Below are 24,125 nucleotides of genomic sequence, written 5' to 3' on the forward strand. Positions count from 1 at the left end.
AAGTCATTGAGACCTGCTTAAAAACAAGTATAGGGCCCTGAGTATCTTAGAAATGGTTATGCTGAAGAACAGATTATTATTTCTCAGGATACTGCAGGAAGACCAGGAATTGAAAAAAGGTTAGCCATAAATTTGGCAAGCTAGTGGATTTAACACTGAAGATAGAAGGGCTTTGAGAGTAGCTCGGATAATCCAGAAGTCTAGAGCACCCAATGACATGGGTAATTTGGCACATTATTCCAATATTGAAAGGGAAAAGAAAATTAGTTATGCACTATAGTTGATTTCTAGAGATTTGTAAATCTACTGGATGAGAAACAGAAAAAGGTAGTCCTGGGAAGACTTTAATACTCTTTCTATCCTTGCCTCACCTACCTTCGACCAAAGTTCTGCTTCTTCCTCGTAGGACTGAACTCTGCTGAAATCTACAGCAGGAGTTACTGCAATGTTCATGGCAATGACTCCTTTACTGTATCCTAATTTGGTCATCCAGATAAATTAAGGAAATGGTTGGAATCAATAAGAAGACATTCAGTAGAGACAAGGTACTAACTTAGAAGGAATGGGCAAAATCTGACAGGACAGCTTCTATAGCAAAAAGGTGAGAGTAGCAGTAAGTCACACACTGAATACAGCAGTGTGCTATGGTTGCAAAAAGACATGGGTGCCGGTCCCTAGTGTGATAGGAGTGCTGTATGTAAACCGTGAAAGCGAATAATTTTCTCTTTTCAACACCAGTGAATAGCTGGAGCATTACATGCAGTGCTGGTAGGCATCACTGCCTCCGTTCTGCCCTTGGGCGCTTCCCAGCCCCATCTTATCCACACATTTATATGTGTTCAATAGAGAACCACCATCCAAATTCTAAATAAAAATATTGAATTGAATGAGTTACACAGCGCATTGAAATGAGCCCATCTGTTACTCCGAGAGTCTTGGATATGATTTAAACTGACTGTAACATCCAATTAACATACAAATAACAGGCTAGATTCACCGGTACATTCCAACTGCTCTGTGATGTTCTGGCTTTATAGATTGGTTAAGATAGATTTATGGACAGCTGTGCAATGCAGCCACACCACTGAATCTAATCCATCAGTAACCATGGAGGAAGCCTGGTGAGGGCTCAATCTGCCTGTTCCCAGCTCGATTTCTCAGCTTTAGCAGCCCACGCAATATCAGGGCTTCTTCTGGTTCTTGGGACAGCTGACTGAGCATGGAGTCTCGAATGGCCCTCTGATTGCAGCAGAATCCATGAAATAAGGGAAACTGATTTGAATCTATATTAGCAAGTTGTAGGAACAAATATAAACACTCTTTCTTTGCTCCACTTACGGCTTGCTTATGAGAGGTTCTAACATATTTTGACCAGATGGCAAAATTATTGCTGAAAGGACAAGTCTTCCATGAAAATGCACTCTAAACCTACTGTAGCTTACCTGTGATAGAGAATGTATTCCATCCACTGGGAGATGAAAGCCCATCCCTATGGATTTGATAATTACCAGGATATTTGATAGATTTTCCCTGTTTAGCAAATTAAAAAAAAAAAAGAAAGAAAAAAGGACATGCATTTTACTTAACAGACACATCAAAAGATGCTGCATTTTTATCTTTCCAAAGTCACTTAACTGCACACCCATGAGAAAACAAATGAAATATTGTTTCTCATAATTTATCATATCAAGGCTTGGAATAACACCAAGTACATGACATTACCTGTTCAACACCTTTTGGATAATTTGCAGATGATTGGAATTAAGCCACTGAACACCACCTACAATTAATACAGTCTGGTCTGTGTTCTCCAGGGGACGTGATCTGAAACCCAGAAAGGAAAAACAACATGTGTTGCCTTAAAACAGATGGCAAACATTTTAACTGCATTGCGCTGCATTTCAGTGAACTGTATCTGGCATGCTGATCGGAGGCCTCATGTCATTTTCTGCTATTTTTCAACCACACAATACAGTCTGCACACATTACATTTAATTGTTTACTGACTTAAATCATAAAATGTGTTAAACACATTTGTGAATACAACAAGAATACAAATGACCCAGCAATAGAGTTTGTACGGTACCTCTGTAGCAGCTGTTCTAGTGCTTTCTCAAAAGTTGGTCTCTGGTTTGTGTTCATCCAAAACTGGGGGTAGTAGGAGTAACTGATAAATGTTTTCCCCTCATTGATATTGTGATAACATTTAACATCATGAGTCTTTTGCCATTCCTGAAGAGTCTTATTCACTCTTTCTATTAGGTAGTACATCATCCCTCTGTTAGTTGAGTCACCTATAAAAAGAATCTTTGGACGGAAAAAAAGATATGACCGACTTAGAAGTTGTACACTCCAAAAAACAAAAGCTACAAAAATAATACAGCTAGCCTGGATGCTTTTAAACTCTTTGCATAATGTTCAAGAAAACTCTTTGTAAGCTGAGCTGCCAGCTCTTGAGCCCTAACATCTCAATACTAAAATTCTCCTTTAACAAAATCAATGTGATCAAAACCAAAAAGCTATATTAAGTGATTCAAAGATAAAAGGTACAAATTATAGATGGCTATAGGTGTGCAGTTAGTCCTGCATTTTTCATCTTTGTTGGTAGTTTATTTTGCTTAAGTTTATGTTGACTTCCAATTGCTAGAACAGAGCATCTCATGATTGCTTGCAGCTTCCTGCTTTTCTTCCTCCAGTTTTTAATGTGGTTTGCTCCTACAGAGCACATCTCAGTTAATGTCTGTCTTCCATAAATGTTGTGTTAACACCAAAGTAACACACACTCACACACATCAATGGATGCAGCTGCATTCGTTGTAGAGAGATGATCTTTCTGCAGTTTCAGAGAGGGAAAGAAAAGGGGTTATTTTCCTGGCAGATAATTTGAATAGAGCCCTGGCACATGTGATATGACCACCAGGAAGCATTGTAGCCTGAAGGGAGTTAGAAGTGCCATCAGGTTAACAGAAATACTTCAAGTATCAGCAGTCTTCGCTGAGGTGCTCTGAACTTGCAAACGAATGATAAAGTCAAATCTGGGCTTGCTTCTAGTCATTCTGTAGACTCCCCTGACAAATCAAACATCTCTGTATGTGGGGACCGCAGAATTTAATGTGTGGGGGTTTTTAATGTAATTGCCCTATTTTTAGTGGGTATGACTAGCATTTCCTCCTGCTGAAGAGAACATGTAAGCAATGACAGGAGTCCAAAGGAGAAGAGAACCCAGGTTCACTGTGGTTTGCAAGTGAAACTATGTATGTAATCAGTTATTACCACAGTCACCTCAGACAGAAATCCACATAGAGGAGCATAAATGTAAAACTGGGTGTCAGAAAACCCATAGAGCCATAACACAATAACAGCCCCGTTCTCTGCACAGCAGTGTGTATCTTCTCCTGTGTTCTCTGGCACTCAGGGTAGTTGGCACCCTGCAAGTTGGGGTTTTGTTTTTTGGTTTGAAGTTTGATGCTTTACCACTTCCACCTTGAATATTTGGTTATGCAAATAAAATTTGGACTGCAAAGATGACGTGTTTAAGAATACATTTCCATAGCTTCTCTTAGAGATTTTACATGGCGAAAGCATTTTGGATTTCTCTCATCTAATATGCCTCTATTTATCTATTCTCTTCAGGAATGTGACAGTTTTAGGGGCTGATTCCAGTTCCCACTGTGAACCTATTGTGAGTAAAAATAAACCACAACAGTGTACCAATGATGGCTGCCACAGAAAAGAAGCAGTTTCAGATGAACATTCCCTGATCTAGTGCAAGGACCAAGAACGGGCATGAGAATGACTTAAACATCCCATGCCTTGCCCATCGTGGGCTGCAGAGAAGCCCTTGATAGGTTATGTATGGTAGCAAATGAACTAAACCAAACACTGCCTGTACTGCACCTCTCAAAGCTGCTTCATAGAGTAAATCCTTAAACAGCTGTTGTTCATGCTTGGACTACGCAAGTGCTTCTCTCACATGCAAGGGGATTTCCAAGTCTTTTTACATTGTGTCAGAAGAAACCTCTTTAAACTAAGCATAACATGACTCACAGAAGTCAAGGATCCTTGGAAGGACTGGATGGTATTCTCTCTTTTCCCCTCTAACAGACACAAACATGTACACCATTAGTTACAATTAGGAAGACAGTCCACACTTACAATATGTCCTAATTATAAAGTAGGTTAACTTGAGGTTTTAAAACCCAATTCTTTTAACTTGCAAAATCGCTTAGTCTCTCCAGTCTGTCTATATCCATGTCTCTTTAATCTCTGTTTCATAAGTCCAACACTGCAGTATCTAGATGTATATCTATTTAAAAAGCAGTTCTCAGATATTAGCAGCCAGGATATCATTAACTTGCGATGTGGGTGAGAACATTTCTGTTAAAACTCAGAACAACTTTAGCAGAATAACAAACAGGCTGTACTGGGTTACACATATCGAGCAGTTGGTAGAACATGCTAGATTGTTTCTGTTTGACTTCTCATCACATATGATAACATTTTTTTATCTCTGCACACTGGGACTTCTAATTGCGAAGGCATATTCAGCTATTAATTACATTGATTTGGCAGATGTGACATGTCTTGTGCAGACCCGGTTAAACACATTTCGTTGTGGTATGTAGACCATCAGGAATCATCTTTCGAAGCATCCACCTTTTGCAAGTCAGCTTCATTTACAGAAAATACTTAAAGACCCAAGAGCTAAAGTAAGTGGTGTATAGCCTCAAGAGAAAACTTATATCATTAAACTAAGCCAAAAGCTTAAATGAATTAGAATAATTGTTCAATGTAATTGAATGTGTGGTACCTATGGCCATATTTAATTCTATACAGTTGCATGAACTTACTATAGTTGTGTGTGCTATGAGAACAATGAGTAAAACGAAGGCTCAGGTGTGTAGAATATGCCATATCTTGTTTTCTTTACAGTCTGGCACAAGGCTTAGTCATGTACTGTTCAGGTCAATGGGGGATTTGTCTGCAGGATGACTAAAGGATCAGACATACAGAAGGCTATAATTTTACCAGACAAAGAACAACACTTTCACGCAGACAGATGTTTTCAGTGTCTTCTGTTGCAACTGTTTTGTGTGAAATATTCCATTATAGCTTGCAGGCTTTAAGAGATTGTGTAAGCATAGTGGAATTCACTTCTTAACCAGACCTATCATTATAAATTAACCACACTTAGGAAATTTAAACACCTGTAAGTCCAAAACACTACTTAACTCTAAAATATTATTAAGAAATTATAAGTTAAAATTCCTGTTTTAACAGCTGAATTTTAAGTACTTCAGCAAATATTGCCTTTTCATATTTCCTGTTCTTAATTACACATGACTCAATGGTACTTTATTATAAGACTAAACTCTGAGTAGTATTTCTTAATGATAAACAAAATACATATCCTCCCACTATTGAGGCCAGCTTTCTATATGCTGTTAATTGGATAAATAATTACCTGTTAGAAATGCTTTTCCTTCACCCATTTTTAAAAGTTCTTGTACAAAAATCAAAGCATCATAACAGAATTGTATAAATCTTACAGCAAAAACTCATTAACCACAGTTACAGAGGATCTTGTTGAGCCAATATAATACAGATATAATATTTTTATTATGATCACCTATTTCTTTGATTCAATTAGGGCATACATATGGGGTTCCCCAAGAACAACACAGTCTGCGTCTCATTACATTTAGAGTTTAAAATAGAGGAGAAAAAAGACTGCAAATATTAAAAGTGGACTGAAAGAAAATCAGTCAGAATCAAGTTAGCCTCAACACTTCAAAATTTTGCTCTTTACTGTGTCTGAAATACAAACATATGACTGACTAGTGTTGCTAACACATCATAAAGCAAAATAAGGCCTCATAAACTGTTTTTGTCTATGTATATCCTTTCTCACATCTCCACCAATCTGAGTGTTATTGTTTCACTACAGGTGGTCTTAGGTTTTCATGAAACAGAAAACAACTTAGCTGAAACACAGTTTTATATCCACACAAATTAAAATAGCAATTAATGATGATGTGAAATCAATCAGAAGTCACAGGCAGGGAAAATGAACTTCTGTTATAGAGAAAGGAGATAATAATTTTAGAGATGAGCTCTGAAAAAAATGAATCAATTTTAATATAAGATGTGAAAGTAGCCTGGAGTTAGAAAGTATTTTTTAAGTTTTATTTATGATGTAGATAGGAAAGAAACGTTCTGTTTGGATGACCATAAACATATTTCAGAAACATTGGCAAATGCATAAAAGAAATTAATGAGCAAGAGACTTAGCTGAATGCTGCATTTTACTGTTGTTTTATAAAACGTGGGAAAACCATAATGATTGCACTTAAATAGTTGATCTTACATGTGCCGCACTTTCACCAAAAAAAAGCATTCACTATACATCTTATTTCATCAGTTGCTGCAATGCATCCAGACCAGGGACACAGCAAAACAATGGTTAACTCATTGCATGCTTCCCTTCGCATTCATTAGAAGTAGAAAGACGAGCAGGCTTGCTTGTTTTCTTTCTTTCTTTTTTTTCTTTTTTTTATTCTTTGTTTTGTTTATAAAACTAATAGGGAAGTATACGAAAAGAGCCTACAGTTATCATAGTTGAAATTTAGCAGCAGTATGTCAACTAACATCTACTGTTTAAAAGAAAAGACATAAGCACACACACTTCTGTTGTTTATAATGTCTTATCATGACATTTTAACCATAAGAAGTAAAGCCAGCAGGTCAGAATCCTGAAATCCTTTTTTTTTTTTTAGACCAAAAATCAAAGAGTTCAGTCTAGCGAATCACAAATGCCACTAATTGCTTTACCTTTGATTCCTGGTCAAATGTTGCATGACTCTGACCTTTTTATGAAAGGTATTCAGAAGACAAATTGGGTCATAGAAGGTTGTTAGTGTTTTGATGGAAAGTGTGACATCGTTTGACGCAGTGATGCTACAGTCCTGCACGTCTGCTTTCCTGAGGAACGACTGGTAATTATGTGGGGTGTATGGAGGTTTTATTGCCTTAGTTCAGGATAAACTTTTAGCAAGAATTCAGGTGCAGTGTGGTCTGCAGGTAAGAAAATGGTGCTGGAGTAGGGAGAGTTCCTGGTGACTTCCAGTTCTGATGGAACAATTTTGCCTCAGATGCTGCAAAATGTAGGTCAAGTTATATGATTCTTTCATAAAAGATTTTGAACTGCAGGGACCAAAGTTACACAAGCTGAAGTTGCTCAGTGTGGCGGCACACTACAAAAGCCCAGAATGCAGGGGCACACAGGTTAGCTGGGCACATTTTGAGAAGTGGACATGAGTGAGCTCTTGCTCTTATCAAACTTCAGCAAATGACAGTATAAATCAAACAGTATTCTAGATCATCTCAGTGTCCTCACTTGGGTTATTTTTGCCCTTATGGTTCGCACTTATGGTCTTTTTGTAATCTGTTTACATTTCCAATGTTGAAACTTTCAGCTTATTTTGCTACAGAAACTATGACGTCATTAGTTTGGGTAGAAGTCAATGATCTCTGTAGTGCTTAAAGTCAAGGTATACAATGGTTTTAAATGAATATAATAAGATAGGAAACATGAATATTTACAGATGGTTACCAAAATCTCTTGTATAACAAAAACCTATTTGTTCACAAAAATTATCTATTACTGTCAATTCAATAGCTCCCTTATAAAAGATCCAGATCTCTTAATCATATATAATAGCACATTATAAAACTGATGGCAAAAGTCTCTTTCAGTGACAACCTGAAAAAAAATTATTTTTCTATTGCATTGGTTAGACTGTGTGAAGTAATTCTAAAGTTTGCCAGAATCACAGACAGAATTGGGACCTTATCACTCAAGCTGAGGACCATTTTTACTCATCTGACTTAGGTGTGAAGAAAGACTCTCTCAGTTATTAAGTTCTACTGACACAAGGGAGTTGGTCCAGGCTCTACATTTATTTATTTGGTGAAAGAAGCAAAAATGTTATTGCAAAATACCACACAAAGTTAAAACCATTGCAAAGTGATGACAAAAATAACATGAAAGGGAAAGATATAGGAGAAAGATACCAAAAGGGGAACATGCATTACAATGATGATTTAAAGGAATAAACTGGTTAAAAGGACATCTATGCAAAGGTAACAGGAGTGATCCAGCAGATTTCTACAGAGCAGTGAAGGTTATCAGACAATGATGGAAGACTTTTGCAAAAGATGCAGAATGGGAAACAAGTGCAATTAGTTTAACAGAGGTTTTTCTTGCATGGTGTTAATGTAGATCACACAGGATCTGACACTCATCTGACATTAGATCAGTGACCTCAAAGAGTCAGAACATAGTGGAATTTGAATTAAGAAATCAAGATCACAAACATTCATTTCATATACTTGGATTTAATGGACCCTTAAGAAACACTGTCCTGTTTTTGACACTGGTGAATGTAAGTGGTCAAATTCAGGAGGTGGGAATGTCAGCATAATCCTCCCAGCAATACCCTGGCAATGACTCCATAGCGGCATATTGTTCCCCTGCGGCCCTTCAATTGTCTGACCAAAGGGTGTTTGCTTATTGAAGCAGCCCAATGTCTATGCAAATTAAAGACCAAAGCAAAGCTATCAAATTCTTCTATATTTTTCCCGTGGTCAGTCCAGAAGTGCTTGTTTTGTACATGAGGACCAAATCAAGCTTCTCCTCTATCATATAAACCTAAGGAGTTTTTTTAGAAAAATATTTTAGGAGAAGCCCACAGCTCTATAGTAATGGAGAAAACCACAGGCAGAAATAAAACCAAATGGCAATGAAGGAATTTGTGCAGGACAAGAAATGACCAGAAAATATGGAGGAAATGCTAACCAAAAGACTATTATTTTTGTATTTGTCTATATACAAATGCTTTTGGATTTTATCTGAATGCCACTCTTAGTTACCGTTTTCTTAACCTAGACAATATACTATAAAAATCTTTATAACAATTATTTACTTACTTTCTGGATATTTGTATCCTCAGTAAGGTACCTGAGCCTCAGACCAGAGCGCTCTCAACAGTTTTACAGTCATAGCATGCTTATTAACGAGACCTTGTATTTCCAAGCAATCACCTTAGAAGCTTCACTACAAGAAAAGAATGTGCAAGAAGACTTGGTAAGATTAGTGTGCACAAGCAATGCCATGCAGTAGGTATGCAGCAGAAGAAACCCAATTGCGTGTCAAATGTGAGACAAACTGAGACAACAATGCAAATCCATCCTCCATTTATGGTCCTTATATACTCACTGCAGGTCTAAATAGTAACCATGTACACCATAGGTCTTGAAACTCCACTGGCGTGATGTAAGCTCCATGTGAAACAGCAGCAGACAAATGTGACTGCATATGCTGCTAAATTACAGATAGCGGTTGGTTTTCATTGCTGTGGATTTTCCATCCAAATCTTTTTCCAATTCTAATTAAAAGGGATTTTTTCTTACACATCAATCATAAAATTGTTTTTAAGCCTTCAGGACACTAAATATCCAGGTGAATAAAAACAAATAAAAATGTAAAATCTGTTACATACCCTTCTGCCCTCCACACAGCGCTGGAGCTCAGGCTTGGCCAGCACAGAGTGTCGGCAGCCGTGGGGCTGCCACGTTATTTCTCTCCAGTCACAGGTCCTGTTGTCAGAGCAGCTGAGGCAAGGGACGATCCACTGCCCTGGAAAACAGTAACAGGATGCCAGCGTCTCCTCTGTATTTTTCTGATTAGCCTTATTATGCAGTGAGATATTTTTGAGTGTTTTTTTCATGGGAGTTTTCTCTAAATTAAATGCCCCCCAACCCTTTGAGGAGACTGTTTCCTTCCTTTGTGTTATGCCCTTTTCATTTAGCGAGGATGGGAGTTTTTCCTTTCCATGAAAGAGCTGCAAATGCTTGAATTTGACAGTTGTGTGGGGGTTCATTTTTCAGTTCACATTACTTTTCTTGTAGCAGCTTGTCCTTTCTCCACAGAAGGCATACGAGAAATGGAAAGGGAGTGAGGAGACTGGATAGGAAGAGAAAATATTCACATTCAGAAATGTATGAAGACAAGATTCATTCTCACCTACCACTAAACATCTAAAAGCTGGGTGGTTGATTGAAGCTAAATTATGAGACTCCCTTGACAGAAACACGAATATGAGATTATACAGATAATGTACACGTGAGAGAGGATGACTTTACCTCAGAAATACTGATTACTTAAATTTGTGGGAGTTCAGAGAACACCCCAGACTACATGTATACATTTCAGAGGCTGAAAATAAGGTGAGGTGAATAACCTATGTGATTTATTAGAGCCTGATCCCTATTTTCAAAAATGATTTTACATATTAGGAGCATAAAGTGGAATTACAAAAATTCCTTGGGTTTTAGGCATCTCTTACCTAAGGTTGAAAGATTTTATTATTTTGGTTCTCTAAAGCTATTAATTTCCAAAATCCTACATGAAGTCAGAGGTATTTATGTTCTGAAGGAAGAGAGAAAAGTTTTGAGTTGCTTTTATATTCAGAGTAACACAAAAACCACTTTTCTCACCCAAACAAGTGCATCATCTTGACAATATCTCCCAGTGTCAATGTACCTCTGCCAGACAAACCTACTTTGGCTGCTGATTAAAGGCGTTGCACAAGGAAAGATGCAGAGGCCTCCAGGTCCTTATGTCAATGCTATCAGACCTTGCTGGCACAGCCGGGTTTCTCATTGCAGCCCAGCAAACAGCTCCAAAAGCAAATGTTTGCAGAGTTGATCCTGGAGTTGGTGACCGCCACTACTACGGGGCAGCAGCTCAGCAGCCAGCTGGGTGGTTTCACTGTGTGTGATAGATTGCTGCTACACAAGAAGCCACAGCAAAAATCCAAGGCTGCTGCCTGTGGACGTTTATCAGGTCAGGGACTGAGTGGGAGGCTGAGTGAAGCAACCCTGCTGGATCCCAGCACCTTGGGAGAGTCGGCTGCTGCCTCAGGAGCTAGGGAATTTCCAGGGAGGCAGCCTGTCCTTGCACTGAGCAAAAGACCCAAGCAAATGTTTTGGTAAGTAGCTGGACAAATTATTTTAGCAGATAAAAATGTACTTCTAAATAAAGCCACCAAGAATTGTTTGTTTGGGAGCCTGCACTGGTACAACTAAGGGCAGAATATATCCCACAGTGTTACCACCATGCAGTTCCAGGCTGTGGCTTCCTGGCCACCGCTGGGGCCAGGCACACTTTGACCCTCCACGATTCCTGTCACCAGTTATGGATCTTGCCCTCAGCTTGGGTTCAAGCTGGAACACAAGAGGTTCCACTTAAATGTGAGAAGAAACTTCTTCTCAGTGAGGGTGACGGAACACTGGAACAGGCTGCACAGGGAGGTTGTGGAGTCTCCTTCTCTGGAGACATTCAAAACCCGCCTGGACGCCTTCCTGTGTAACCTCACCTAGGTGTTCCTGCTCTGGCAGGAGGATTGGACTAGATGATCTTTCGAGGTCCCTTCCAATCCCTAACATTCTGTGATTCTGTGATTCTGTGATTCCTTTGCGCCCCATTTGCAATCCATGGCTAAAGGGTCATTCCTGGCTTCACAGAGACTGCGAAGTGCAAGGTCTCTGATGACACAGCAATAGATGCCATGCAAATACCTTTATTTTACCGCTTTATGCCTTTTGGGTGACAGAGTAGGGACAGAATGGTTGGTTGGTTTGAAGTCTGGATTGAGACTATCACTATGTTAAAAAAACAAATGAAAACTGGACAGTTTTTTCCTCACATAATTTTTCTTTCAAACCAAATATGTGAACATTCTGTCAATGTCTATAACAGCCAAGCCTGGCAGTATTCAAAAAGCATTTGGTCAATGCTCTCAGACACGTGGTGTGAATTTTGGGGTTGTTCTATGCAGGGACAGGAGTTGGAACTGATGATCCTTGTGCGTCCCTTCCAACTCAGGACTTTATATGATTCTATGATCTGAGATCCTTCATTTTATGGTATTTTCTTCTTAACATCCTGTACGTTTATGAGCTGATCTGGTTTTAGGTAATAAACTAGAAAAGTAGAACTGTATAAAATTACTATCAAGGGGCTGAAACATGTGAACAATAAAAGTTTAAATTTCGGCTACTGAAAGTGATAAGTAACTTTTGAAAAGCTTCTTTCAAATAGTGTTTGATTTATATTCAATAGCTCTTTAGGTATATTAAGAAAAAAATAGGTCAATTTTTGGCATATGCTAAAGGTTAGTGGAAAACGTAAAACAATGAGAGAACAAGGACATATGGAGATAAGTTCATGTTTATAGGAAGCACTGACATTTAATGCTAATAGAATAGTTGCAGTTTTTATATTTATATGGATTTTTAAAATGATGTATGTAAATTTATGCAATTAATTTAATTATTGTTAACTTCTCCTATTGTAACTTCACAACAGTTAGTCAATGAATTTTTACTGAGAGCAAGAAAGAGCGAGCTGCTGTTACTTTAGGTTTATCCCCAAATTAAAAACCGGTAAAGACAAAGGTTTATGAAAGCCTGTAGATAAGAGATTTTCCACAGGAAGACTGAAAGTAAACTGGATTTTTGGCTCATTAAAGCAGTTTTTCAGTTGCATACATCCATCTTTTGCTTAAGATATGAGATTAAACATTGCCACCGCTCCCATAAACTGTTTTCCTAAAATGGTATGTAAATAAATATACTTTAAAAAAATCATTAGGACTGTTTATCTTGTATTTTAAAAATAATAGCCTAAAGTTAAAAAGTTTTAACCAATAAAGGCTATACACTTAATTTGATAGTTTTGTTTCTTCTGGACAGGGCTTTCAGCCTCTTTTATCTTTATTCCAACTTTCCCATTTTCATAGCCACAGGTACACATATTTTGCTTTCAAGAACAAAATCAACGTTTTTCTATAGTGCCAAACAATTATCCATATAAAAAGAAAAAAAATGCTAAGCTGACAACTCCAAATATGAATATTTAACCTCAATTGATGCTAAAGACAGCTTGTTGAATTATGGCTAGTTTACTTTTACATTTGGTGTCTGTTTGGCTTCCTAAGTCTTTAAAAACATGTTTTATCCATGAATCTATTATAGATTTTTTTTTTCTTTTAGTTGCATTTATGAACAACAAAAAATATTTTTAAAGAACATGATTCTGATGCTACAGAATAAATGGCCTCAGGCCTGCAAACTTATATCCAAACTGAAATTTACTCTTTGTAATCAAAGGAGACACTCATTTAATTCAATATCAGCTTAAGTCTCTGCTGGACCTAAATCCAGGTAGCTGTTGAATGCAAAGATGGAGCTCCTACAGAATTGTGTTAAACTGGATACAGTCGTGGAAAATGTGGAAAGCTGGATACAACTAAACCACGTCACAGCAGCGAGGCAAAACATTAGAAGTGAAGCTGTGATCTCTTACCCAGCAGCTTTTGTAATTGTTTGCACACAAAATTTCCACAGACTGCAGTAGCAGGAGTTTAGCACAATTTTGGGTTCTCTTGGCTTCTGTCAATTTTTTCTCTCTCTCTGAGGAGCCAAACACATGGTTAGTGCCTGCTGACTTCTGTATTATTAATAATGCAGCAATACTGAACAGAGAGGTAATTTTCCTACGATAGCCTGGTTCAAATGCCATTGAATCAAAGTGCATTTTCTGAAGGAAGAAAGGATTTTTTGTGGCTACAAAATCCGTAAGTTCATGCCATGATCCAAACCAGATAGAAAGAGAGAAACTTCCCCTGTTGAATATTCCAATTTGTATTTTTTTTTAAAGCAAACAACCACCCCAAAACCCAAACCAAACAAAAAACAGAGAGAGAGAGAAAGAGAAAGAAATTGCGTGAATTAAGAGCAGAGCTTCCTCCAAAGCAGAGTGCCACGGTGACGAGGATGGGAGGCAGCCAGTTCTGCCTTTTGTTGGACCCTGAACTACCACCTCTGCACTGCATCAAAGGACTAGAAATGAGGCACAAAATCCTGGTTGTACTGAACTGCAAAGCAGACTTCTGAGTTTTACATTAATGTGAGACTTAAGGTTTCATCTCTCTCTCTGCCTATGTCTGTACAAACACAAGCTTTTGCCAGCATAGGTACATTTTTCTGTGGTAGTACCTCGGTATCGCTATACAACTAAGCTGTTCCCTGGTATAAGAACAACGTATGAGGTTGCCTTACTTCTGCAGAAGTTTTGGATTTTCTTCCGAGAGGAAACAAGACATTGCTTGGCTTCTCTTAAAATTCATTTAAGTAAAAGAGATGTTGCTGCTTTAGCTGTGAATTTGCAATTGCTCCCATACGTGTTAGGAAAATGTTAACTGCCAGGCATCAGATATCATTCAGTTGTTACAAATTTGGAACAATTTTCCACAAAAAGCAATGCTTTCCAGTTCCACTTGGAAGTTGTGACGTACATTAAAACTATACAACCACTCATTGCCAGATATTGTAAACCCCAGTTCTAGGCTTAGTAGACACCTCTTGGCAATCTTCCCTTTATAAGCAGAAATTATTCTTCTCTGTTTAATACACTTGTCCATTGAGACTACATCTGCTGAAGTTTGTTTCCATTTAAAATGTATATAGTAGTTGCAAGAAGGCTGTAAAAGACACCTTCTATTCAGCTTCACTTAGCTAGATACAATATTCAAAAGAAACATGTTATATATCAGTAGAAACAGATAATCTGCCCCAGAAAGACCCTTCTGTTGATTTGATTTGGGCATCCTAGTCAAGAACTTTATGTCCTGATATAGTAGCATAGGATGAGTTGTGCTTCTTTATGATTCACAACTTGCTGTGTGGCTAAAATATGCTGCCAGGTACCACAGTGTCTCATCTTTGTGTTCCCTTCATATAACACAAAATTAATATATGTATGCCTCTCTGGTTCACACAAAGTAATGCATTCAGGCAGTTCCCACATTCCTTTTACTCTGTATTGATTATTCCATGAGTTTTTGCAAATTTACTGCTGTGAGACGCTTCTTCTATTTATGGCAAGATTAAAAATACAATTGTGTTAGGAGACCATACAGGAGTGTTGAGTTATTTTTCATTTGTCTAATAAAGAATTGAACAGAATTACTTATTGTCTAATCCAGCAACAAATTCAGCTATGAATAAGATTGCATGCCTGAGTTGTCTTGTGCATTACTCAGATTATTAAAGCACACTTGCATAAATCTTCATGCATCTGTGACCTAGATATGAATACCTGTCTGCTATTCTGTTGTAATCCAGGTTCTCACGCAACCAAAGAGGTGTCTTGATTGTGTTGGTTATTGTATAATGTTTGGTTTGTCCATCTTGTTTTTTAAGGTCTCGAAATGTGAAAAAAACCCAGATGCTTTGCTGTTTGAAAGTGTCAGCTGGTCTTGTGTTTCCAATATAGAAGTGGAAATATAAAATTCAAATGGATCAAAATGTTATGTTCATTTTCTAATGCTAATTTTTGTTTGGAGGAGATAATCCCTTCCATTTAGGATAAAGAATTTTTATTTTAAATTGTTTTGATGGAAATATTGCAATGTATTTTAAAGGCTACATGGCAACATCATAAGCAGTGGTAGATCACTGATTAGAAACTTTTTAACCAAAAATTGCCTTAGAAACAAATTAACGTGTTTTTTAAAATCTGTAATTATTACAAGTGATTAGTTAAAGTTATTGTGTGTAGGTTATTGCATGTTCATAGAAAAGAAGAAACATTGTTTCTAGTTTTACTTTGATGAGGTGCATAAGTTCATTTTCAGAAAAAAGAAGATTAAGTACAAACCTTTTGTGTCTCCAGCTTCACAGGTCTTAAACACTGTTTGTGAAATTGCTGAGAGGTATTCATGAGACAGAGGCTGCAAGCCACAGGACTCCTCTGGACGAATTAGAGAACCACAGTCCTGAATTAAAATGAAATCTGTGAAAATGACAGCACTACACCCATCCGTATGACTTTGAAATCCTCTTCAAGGACATTTAAAGAGGAAAAAAATTATTTGGGGTTGGTTGGTTCTGCAATTCATTCAGCCTTTGCTCTTCAAGATATATTTTTGACGTGAAATTCAGAATCCCTTTTCCATTTATACAATGGTTTTGTAATAAATCATCCCAATCTGCAATAAATGTATGAGACGCTACATTTGCTAAAGATACAAGAAAAATTTTTAAGGCAAACATATATAACATTAATGTAATGTCGTGTTGTCTCTATTTATTGTACCATCTCTACCTATATGCCCTTAGCAGTTTTGTATGCATATCTGCAGACATATGGAATACATTTCTGTGACGAAATGCCCCAAATTAACTTCAGGAGATACAGGTGCATGAAGAAAAGAGGAAAAAAAAAATTCAAGGGAAAAAGGTTTGAGCTAGTAGAGCAGTTACAAAAACTTATTAGGGATTCTGACAGAAAGGTTTTAATATAACTATAAATATAATCTTCTTGTGGGTCTTCGTGTGAAATGTAATCCATAGTAAACCTCAGACACTACCGTAAGGGTAACATAAATAATGAACATATTTCTGTTTTAAAACATTCACCTTTAATGACTTTTCTTCACAGAAAAGAATCTGACCTTTCTTCATCATGTTCTAGTTAAAGAAGAGTTCACTAAGATCCACAATTAACACCAAAATATTTTGTCTATGTTTATGGTTGGATACAGAAATATGGACTAGTTATTAAATTGACTGCATGTAGTAAAGAACTAGAGACTGCTAATGCGACGACATACACTGTAAACACACTTCATGAGGGGCTGTTTCTCACATTTTGATAATTTCTGATAAACACTATCGAGATTAGCAGAAATGCATATGAGAATTAATTAATACAAGATGTCTAAAAATCTAGCAGTAACAACCTAGGATAGCAATCACTCCATTTGAAATAAACTTTCTCAAAATTTGCAAGTGAAAAGTGTTATTGGCTTTTAGAAAACTTGAACATTATTCGACATGGAAGGCCAGAGGTGCTGCCAGCTCCCAAGAATTTCAGATGAAATATCCAGATAAACAGTGATTCCTTACCATAAGTTTTAGCACATGTGGGTTCCTACATTTTAAGTAGTGGGTTGTATCACCTTTGTGCCTTACAGTTATAATGTTCAGGCATCCACTGACACGTATAAATGACATCACTGCATTTGTGACATTGGGCAATTCTTTTGATAATTTTAGATATTTGCAGTATATAGAGCTGTGCAAGTTGCTCATTCTAGTTTCCCTTTATCATTTCTGAAGAGAAACAGCATTCCTAGGACACTTTTAAAATCTGTTTTAGATGTGCACTTTAGGATAAAATGAATCACATCCTAAAAATGCCTTTCTCCCTCAACTGTAAAAAGATAACAATTAGAACAATTCTGAGGCATATATCTACATTAGTTCAGACGAATCTCTCTTCAAATCACTTTGTAAAAATACTCATCCTCCAGACCACATTGCCCAAACTGGTGCTGCTGTCGATTGTTTCATAAGAAGATAGGAGCATTCTGGGGTCAGTGTTAGCTTAAGAAATAGCATCTACTATCTCATACTTTATTGTCTGACCCTCACTTCTGTGCTGCGATAAGCTCAGCAGAATGGGATGAGGGTTATTTTCACGAAAACCAAAAAGCTGTAAAACTGGGACTTAAAAGAGTGAAAAAGATTGTTTTATGACAAAGAAGAAAATATTATGAAAATTTAACCATGGGAACCATTACTTAATGTGCTTTTATTTTTAAATACTGTATGAAAAATGCAGTTGAGGTCCTTTCTGGCTAAATGGAATATTAGTCACACAAATGTTCAATAATTCAAAATTTGTCTTTTTAAAGAATTGCATATGCTTATTATACTAATGAGTTACAAACAAGCTACACAAATAGAAACATGTTTCTACTGGAGCATGTTCATTTCAAGAAGGAGTATTCTTGAAACCAAAAAGAAAAAGAAAATGTACTTTCTCCAACCAGAAAAAAATATTTAATTAGTCTTTTCTTCACGGAAGTATGCTAATTTCTATTTTTATTTTCAAAAATTATATTAAAATTAATTTGGCAACTATCATGTAATAACATCCACTGTTCCCTTGAAATTATGCTACATCTTGGATGTTATACTTAAATTGGACCACTGAGAAAATTACAAGTATGTCCTAATATTGTCAAGGTGAAGCTTGACAGTTAGTAGGATATGTGCCACTGATACAGATGGAGTTATTAATCCATCCTGGAATTTAGTAAATACTGGTGGGCCTCGATTGTGCAATCAAAACCCAAAGTTAAATAGTTGTCTCACAGTTATTCTGATTTCATGAAATTATGTGGTGAAAAACCAAAACAAAACCAAAAAACAACAAACAACCAACCAAACAAAATATCTTTCCACTGACTTCAAAGGGTTAAGGTCATTTTTGTACACAAAAAGTCAGAGAAATGGTAGGTATGTGTGGGTTCTGTTGCACAGTTGTCCTGTTCTCTGCTTAATGCTCCATAGTTAGGGGAAGCTGTTATAACAAAATGAATGGCACAGTATCTTTTAGTGTTAAACTGTGAGGTTGTCTTGGAATCTCTGGGTCTGGACACACTGGATAGAGCTATTTGACAGTGTTACTTCAACTAACATTAACACCAGAAAGATCCTACTTTGCAGTAAAACAATTTGCACAGGACTTCACAAGAAAGCCTGAAATTCCTGAATGTGCTGCCATTGGTCTCAACATAGTGCCATAAAATAGCTTAACAGGGATTTTCTTGTTCATATCTCTACCCAGGGTATGTGTTTAAACAAACAATAATTTGATTTTAATTGCATTCCTTGGACAATATCAATGACAACAGTTTCATGTGGCTGGTTTATTATTATTCACAATCAATATGCAGGTCAAACTATGTAAGTGATTCCCTTTAACTTGGTTGTGTTTACGAAGGATGCAAACTATGAATTTTAAAGGACACAGCTTGTGTTTAATATGTAATTAACATCTAAAACTAGAGGGTCATAAGATACTGTGAATCACTGAACAAGCCTTATTTGTTTCATCCTTTTGTGGGAGACCAATCCTTTATCATCATTGACATATTTAATATAAAGTACAGAATGAATCTGCAGCAGCCATAGATCTACTGCAGCTCCACCAAGGTTCGCCACATTAAGGACTTTTATAAATATCTGCAGATTTTTTAAAGTATTTTACAGGTGATGCAGTGACATGACATCCTTCTTGCCTTGCCCAAAGATGAAACATCTTATGATCTTAAGTACGTTTACAGAAGATCACTCATGGCAAAGATGAGAGCCAGGCATGTAAACTTAAATGACAGCTCTTGCTCTGTGTCTGATCTCCCTGCAAACCTTTTTTAGAAGGCAGACTTTAAAAGACCCTTGAAATGTCTGGACTAGAATCAAAAGAAAAATTCCCCTACATTACATCCTTCAGTTCACAGTTAGAATTGACTCTTTATAAGACTGATTTGGCATTTTACTAGTAAACTTTCTTTTACCTTTACAGAAGATTTTCTGGACGCTAACAACTAAGAGGAATAAAGCTTTCCTCTGAACATCTAGATAGCTTTCAGTCAACATCAGTTGATACTTAGAGAGTAAACATTTCTGGAATACATCTGCTGTGTGAAATGAGAATTTTTTCTCTTCAGAGCACGCTACAATGAACTTGGCTCTTTACAAAGGAAATAAGTTTTAGCCTTTAAGATATCACTCAGATTTTTGCATCTGCTACTTTACAATTTTCTCAAATTGTTAATTGGAAGCTAGTAATCCATATTTATTTCATATATTTGTTGTCTAGGTGCCTGATACAACAAGAATTTTGTTTGTTTAGCTCAGCTTTTAATAACTGCACTGTGTTGCCTCTCAGTTATATACTTACACACATGCATATGCAGATACATACATATTTTCACTCAAGTGTACATAAATATTAAAAAATACAAGTTTTAAAGTCATATAGATGTGTGTGTGAGAGAGATAACCAAAGCATCTGGGCTCTACTCTCAGCTTTCTCAGTAAGACTCTTTCTTGCATTTGTATTAAAAGCCCCAGTGATCAATGAGCATAGTGGGCTCCATACTTCAAAAAACAGGTAATTTCTGCTTAGGTGCTCATGTCTGAGATTGTACCCATCCCAAATCACTGAAGATTACTCCTACCAGACTAATAAAGGATCGGCATATCCAAATGTTTTAAACTAAACAAACAGAAATGGAACTAAGCTCACAGGAATTCATTTTAGCATTGCATACAACCAGCGTGTAGCCAAAATCCTGCATCCTTTTAACACCCTAAGCCCACACATGTCTGTGAACTAGTAGATGATAAAACCTCATTCAATAGTTCTTAGTGAAGAAGGGAGGGGACCTCTCCACCCATCGAGCTCTGGCTCTGCAGTCCTTCATCCAGCACTGCCCATCAGCCTGGCAGGTCACCCAGCCACCTCCCCTGAGGCACCACAGCTCTGCATCGCCTCCTGATGATGCCAAGGCTGACTTATTCCTTTTGACTGTTTACATTTTAGAACAAAGCTTCCTGTACAAGAGGTAGTTTTGAACACTTTTCTGTTGGCCTTTGTAGGCTTGCTGACTTTATTTGATCTGGTTCTATTTAAGCTACCCTGGGTTTCTCATGAAATACTTTCATCTCTCTTTAGTCCATCTTTTTCTATTTTAGACATAGGTAAAACTGGATGAAAAGTGATTAAAAATGATGCTATGGAAGGAACTCTAATAAAATTAGTCAAAGAGTGAGATCATGAAATAGTGAAATTGTATCTTATTGCTAGGGAATAAATTGCGAGCAGATGGATTAGTTCCACTCTATCAATTTTATTAATATGGCAGTAACAAATGAAGGAACAGTTGGCATATTGAGTTTTATTCAACCATCTCTCTCTGGCTGGCTGCATTATTCAGTGATAGATGAATCTCCAAAGATTTAGAGGTTTAGGGTGGTTCAGCTGAACAGTCAAAATTAACTAGATAGAACTGAAACTCCTGGGTGCATAAAATAGGTCTAGAAAGCTCTCACAAGGAGAGAGGCAGTCTCCTCAGAAATTTCAGTTCACTACTGCTTTTGCCTGGGAAACTACAACTATTATTACTCAAGCACTGTCTAAGACATAGATGAAGACATTGCCTACATCAAAAGACACACAAAACCTTTAAACAGAGAGTACAGGATTGATGGGGTGAACTGGTGGAGCAGCGTGTCCATGTGTTGTAGCTATGTTTTAAAGGAAAGAAACTGCCACCACTGTGTTTTGTAAGGAACCTAATATGTTCCATCTGCAAAAATGAGATAGTATTTCCTCAATGACCCCAAAGGCACTGTCACAAAAGAGACACATTAAATGCTGATGAGAGGCTCAGTTCCACAGGGATCTGATAGAGGCCATAAAAGTTCTTTAGAAAAGGGTCTGGACACTTACAGAGTTGGAAGATGCAGTGCACAGACATCAGCAGGAGACAAGGAATGATATGGAAAGCTGAGATACTGGCCATATTGTCAAGATATGGTGAAAACATCAGAGAACAGTTTGAAATGTCAACAAGATGCAGCCATCAGTCTAAATTGTGTTCAAGTTCTTACTTAGTGCTATTCATGTTGTTATTATTATTTTGTCTTAAGGATACAAGCACACCGTGTGCTGCAGGGTTTTCCTCTCTCAAGCAGAAACTTCTGCACAGGAATTTTTTGGGGGAATATTGCCACATGCTTTAACCAGTTAGAGAAGGATGTCGTATCTATACAATATCTTTACTATCTGCTAAAGAGCTTTTGAAAATCCCAGTAGGTGCCTGTCTACAAAGATAACTGCCTCAAAGCACATACAGATTATATGGCCAAATAAATTTCATCTTGACACTAGAGCAGATGCAAAGTGGCTTCCTACACACTGAAAATGTTAACCTCAGAGAAAGCTAGGAAACTGTTTTGAGAACTGAGCAGTACTTAGAAAGAGAAAATATTGCAAGTTGCATACTGCTATTTTAATATTTCTTATGTGTGTGGAGGATATAAAAGAATCCTTTCAATCTATGAAGGATTGCAATTCAATTCCTTTTTAAATCATGTTTAATACTGCTTACAATATCACTTAGACTCTGCATCTGCCTTCCTGCTCCCAAATAGTCAATAGTTCAAAGTTCTGCATCTGTGAACCATGGAACAAATATATTCATGAGGGCTAAAAAACATGATTGTTAATCTAGCAGAGATTTGTAAATTATGATTCTGAACAGCTCAGAGATGCAGCAGAATTAGTTGAAGTCAGGTGGCTGGATGTGAAAATCAACTCCATTAAGAATAAAATATTGTAAACATAAGTGTTGGAAAATATTTCAAACTGTACTTAAAGATAATTACAGATTTTTTTTCAATATTTGAAGCTAACATCTGCATGGATTTCACAAGTGTTTTCTTAGCAAGTATGTTTTCCTAATGCAACTAACGATATTTTTCCCAGGAAAGAACAGTGATGATTTCCAGCTTGTGTGTTTTATAAACTAAAAACACAATGCAAGAAAAAAAAAAAAAGGAATGAAAATAATGTAGTGTTTCTTCCTCTCTCAAAATGAAGATAAATCGGGAACAAGGAATAGCAGATAAAGAGAGGCTATTTTAGATTCTGACTTTTTTTAGCTTAAAAAGTGAGATGGTAATGTTGACCTGGAGACTTTAAGAGCTGCATTAGTTTTGGATTCCCACTTAGTCTTCCACTTCCCCTCCATCTTTTTTTGTAGTGCAAGCTCTCAGTGTGAATTGACTTGACTTTTGCCAAGACCACTATCTGAAAACGGGGAACAGCTTGAGAAAACCATGTGCTTTCACAGTGCAAGAAGTAAATATTTTACATGATAACGAAAGGAATTATTAGGTATTTATGGTTCTCTCTCAATAAAGTGCCGGTATGGTCCTGGCTGTTTTCCCTGTTAGTTAGGTAAAAAATGTACTATATTAGCTGAGAAATCCCACAACCTTGTGGCTATTTTCAAGGAGCATTCTTTTCTACTCTCCCGTGCTCAGGATATATGGCACTCACATTTCACATTGCAGAGAGATCTATACTTTACACCTTCTTATGTGCAAGAGACACTTGTCCCTTTGATTTTAGACTAAGACCTTTCTATCACAGCTATGACAGACACAGTAGAACTTCCCAGACTGAACAGCCATTACTACATTCAGAAAGTAAGAAAAGGTATGACGGAAAGAATGACTTGAAAAGCATTACTGTTCATTCATGATTTCTGAAACTGAAATACTCTGACAATTAATGTAATGCACTGAAAAAATGCGTTAGCCAAGGAGTCAGTCCAGTGAGATATACATCTGCTAATGCTATTGTTAAAGCTGCTTTTCACAGCAAGCAAAGATTGCAGATTTGAACTCAGTGTTTCAGGATGTACTGTACCAAAAGGAATAGTTTTTCACTTTTAGCACAAAATCAAGAACACCTATTAACTTTATTTAGGGCTTGGGGCATACTGAGGTTAAGATTCCAAGGAAAGATTTAGAGTGTTTGGGTCCAATTTATGACTCTACTTTTTGTTTTCTGTATCAGTTTGAGCAGATGACTGGAAGCTCCATCCAATACTACCCACACCTGTAATGTATCATCTCAAAACCCTTACTCAGTTGCCGCCATCCTCCAAAGTGCCTAAGTTTCTTCTAGTGGATGTAGGCAAAACTACCGATAGCTCAATGGAGTTACGTTAGTCAGCCCCTTTAGCCCTAATGGAGTTCAAAAATCCCTACGCCAACAGTGCTTGATTTGATAAGTGTTCTCAGGACACGTCACTGGGAACATGCAGTGCACAAAGCCTAAACTGTTTTTCCCCTTTCCTATAGTAAGTAGAAGATTTCACTGTGATATAAGAAACAGTTTAACATCCCTCTTTCAACTGATTTGCAACAAAGATTTCAGTTCAAGCTCCCAATTTCTGGGCAGTTCTGTCTCAGTCTCTCCCAATGAAGCTGTTTGCATTTGCTTTGTACACATAATTAAATACCGACTTGTAAAGAGCCTTGAACCTGCTCCACTCACAGGCTAGATGTGTGTAAAGAACGCAGGGTGAAACTGGATGGAGGGAGCACCACCAGCCTCCCTGTTAACTCTT

The 24,125-nt window shown here is 37.2% G+C and overlaps 1 protein-coding gene across 3 annotated transcripts in view; it reads right to left on the reverse strand.

Moving 5' to 3' along the window:
• CPED1 (cadherin like and PC-esterase domain containing 1) overlaps positions 1-24,125 on the reverse strand; it is a 151,334-nt gene that overhangs the window by 10,058 nt on the left and 117,151 nt on the right. For all 3 annotated transcript variants that reach the window (XM_065632070.1, XM_065632078.1, XM_065632061.1), the window contains 5 exons: positions 15,785-15,902; positions 9,561-9,697; positions 2,087-2,307; positions 1,723-1,824; positions 1,443-1,530 (listed from right to left, as the gene is read on the reverse strand). In XM_065632070.1, the coding sequence (XP_065488142.1) occupies positions 1,443-1,530; positions 1,723-1,824; positions 2,087-2,307; positions 9,561-9,697; positions 15,785-15,902 (666 nt within the window). The remainder of the gene's footprint in view (positions 1-1,442; positions 1,531-1,722; positions 1,825-2,086; positions 2,308-9,560; positions 9,698-15,784; positions 15,903-24,125) is intronic.

This window comes from Caloenas nicobarica, chromosome 1 (genome assembly GCF_036013445.1).
Source record: "Caloenas nicobarica isolate bCalNic1 chromosome 1, bCalNic1.hap1, whole genome shotgun sequence".
NCBI lineage: Eukaryota > Metazoa > Chordata > Aves > Columbiformes > Columbidae > Caloenas > Caloenas nicobarica.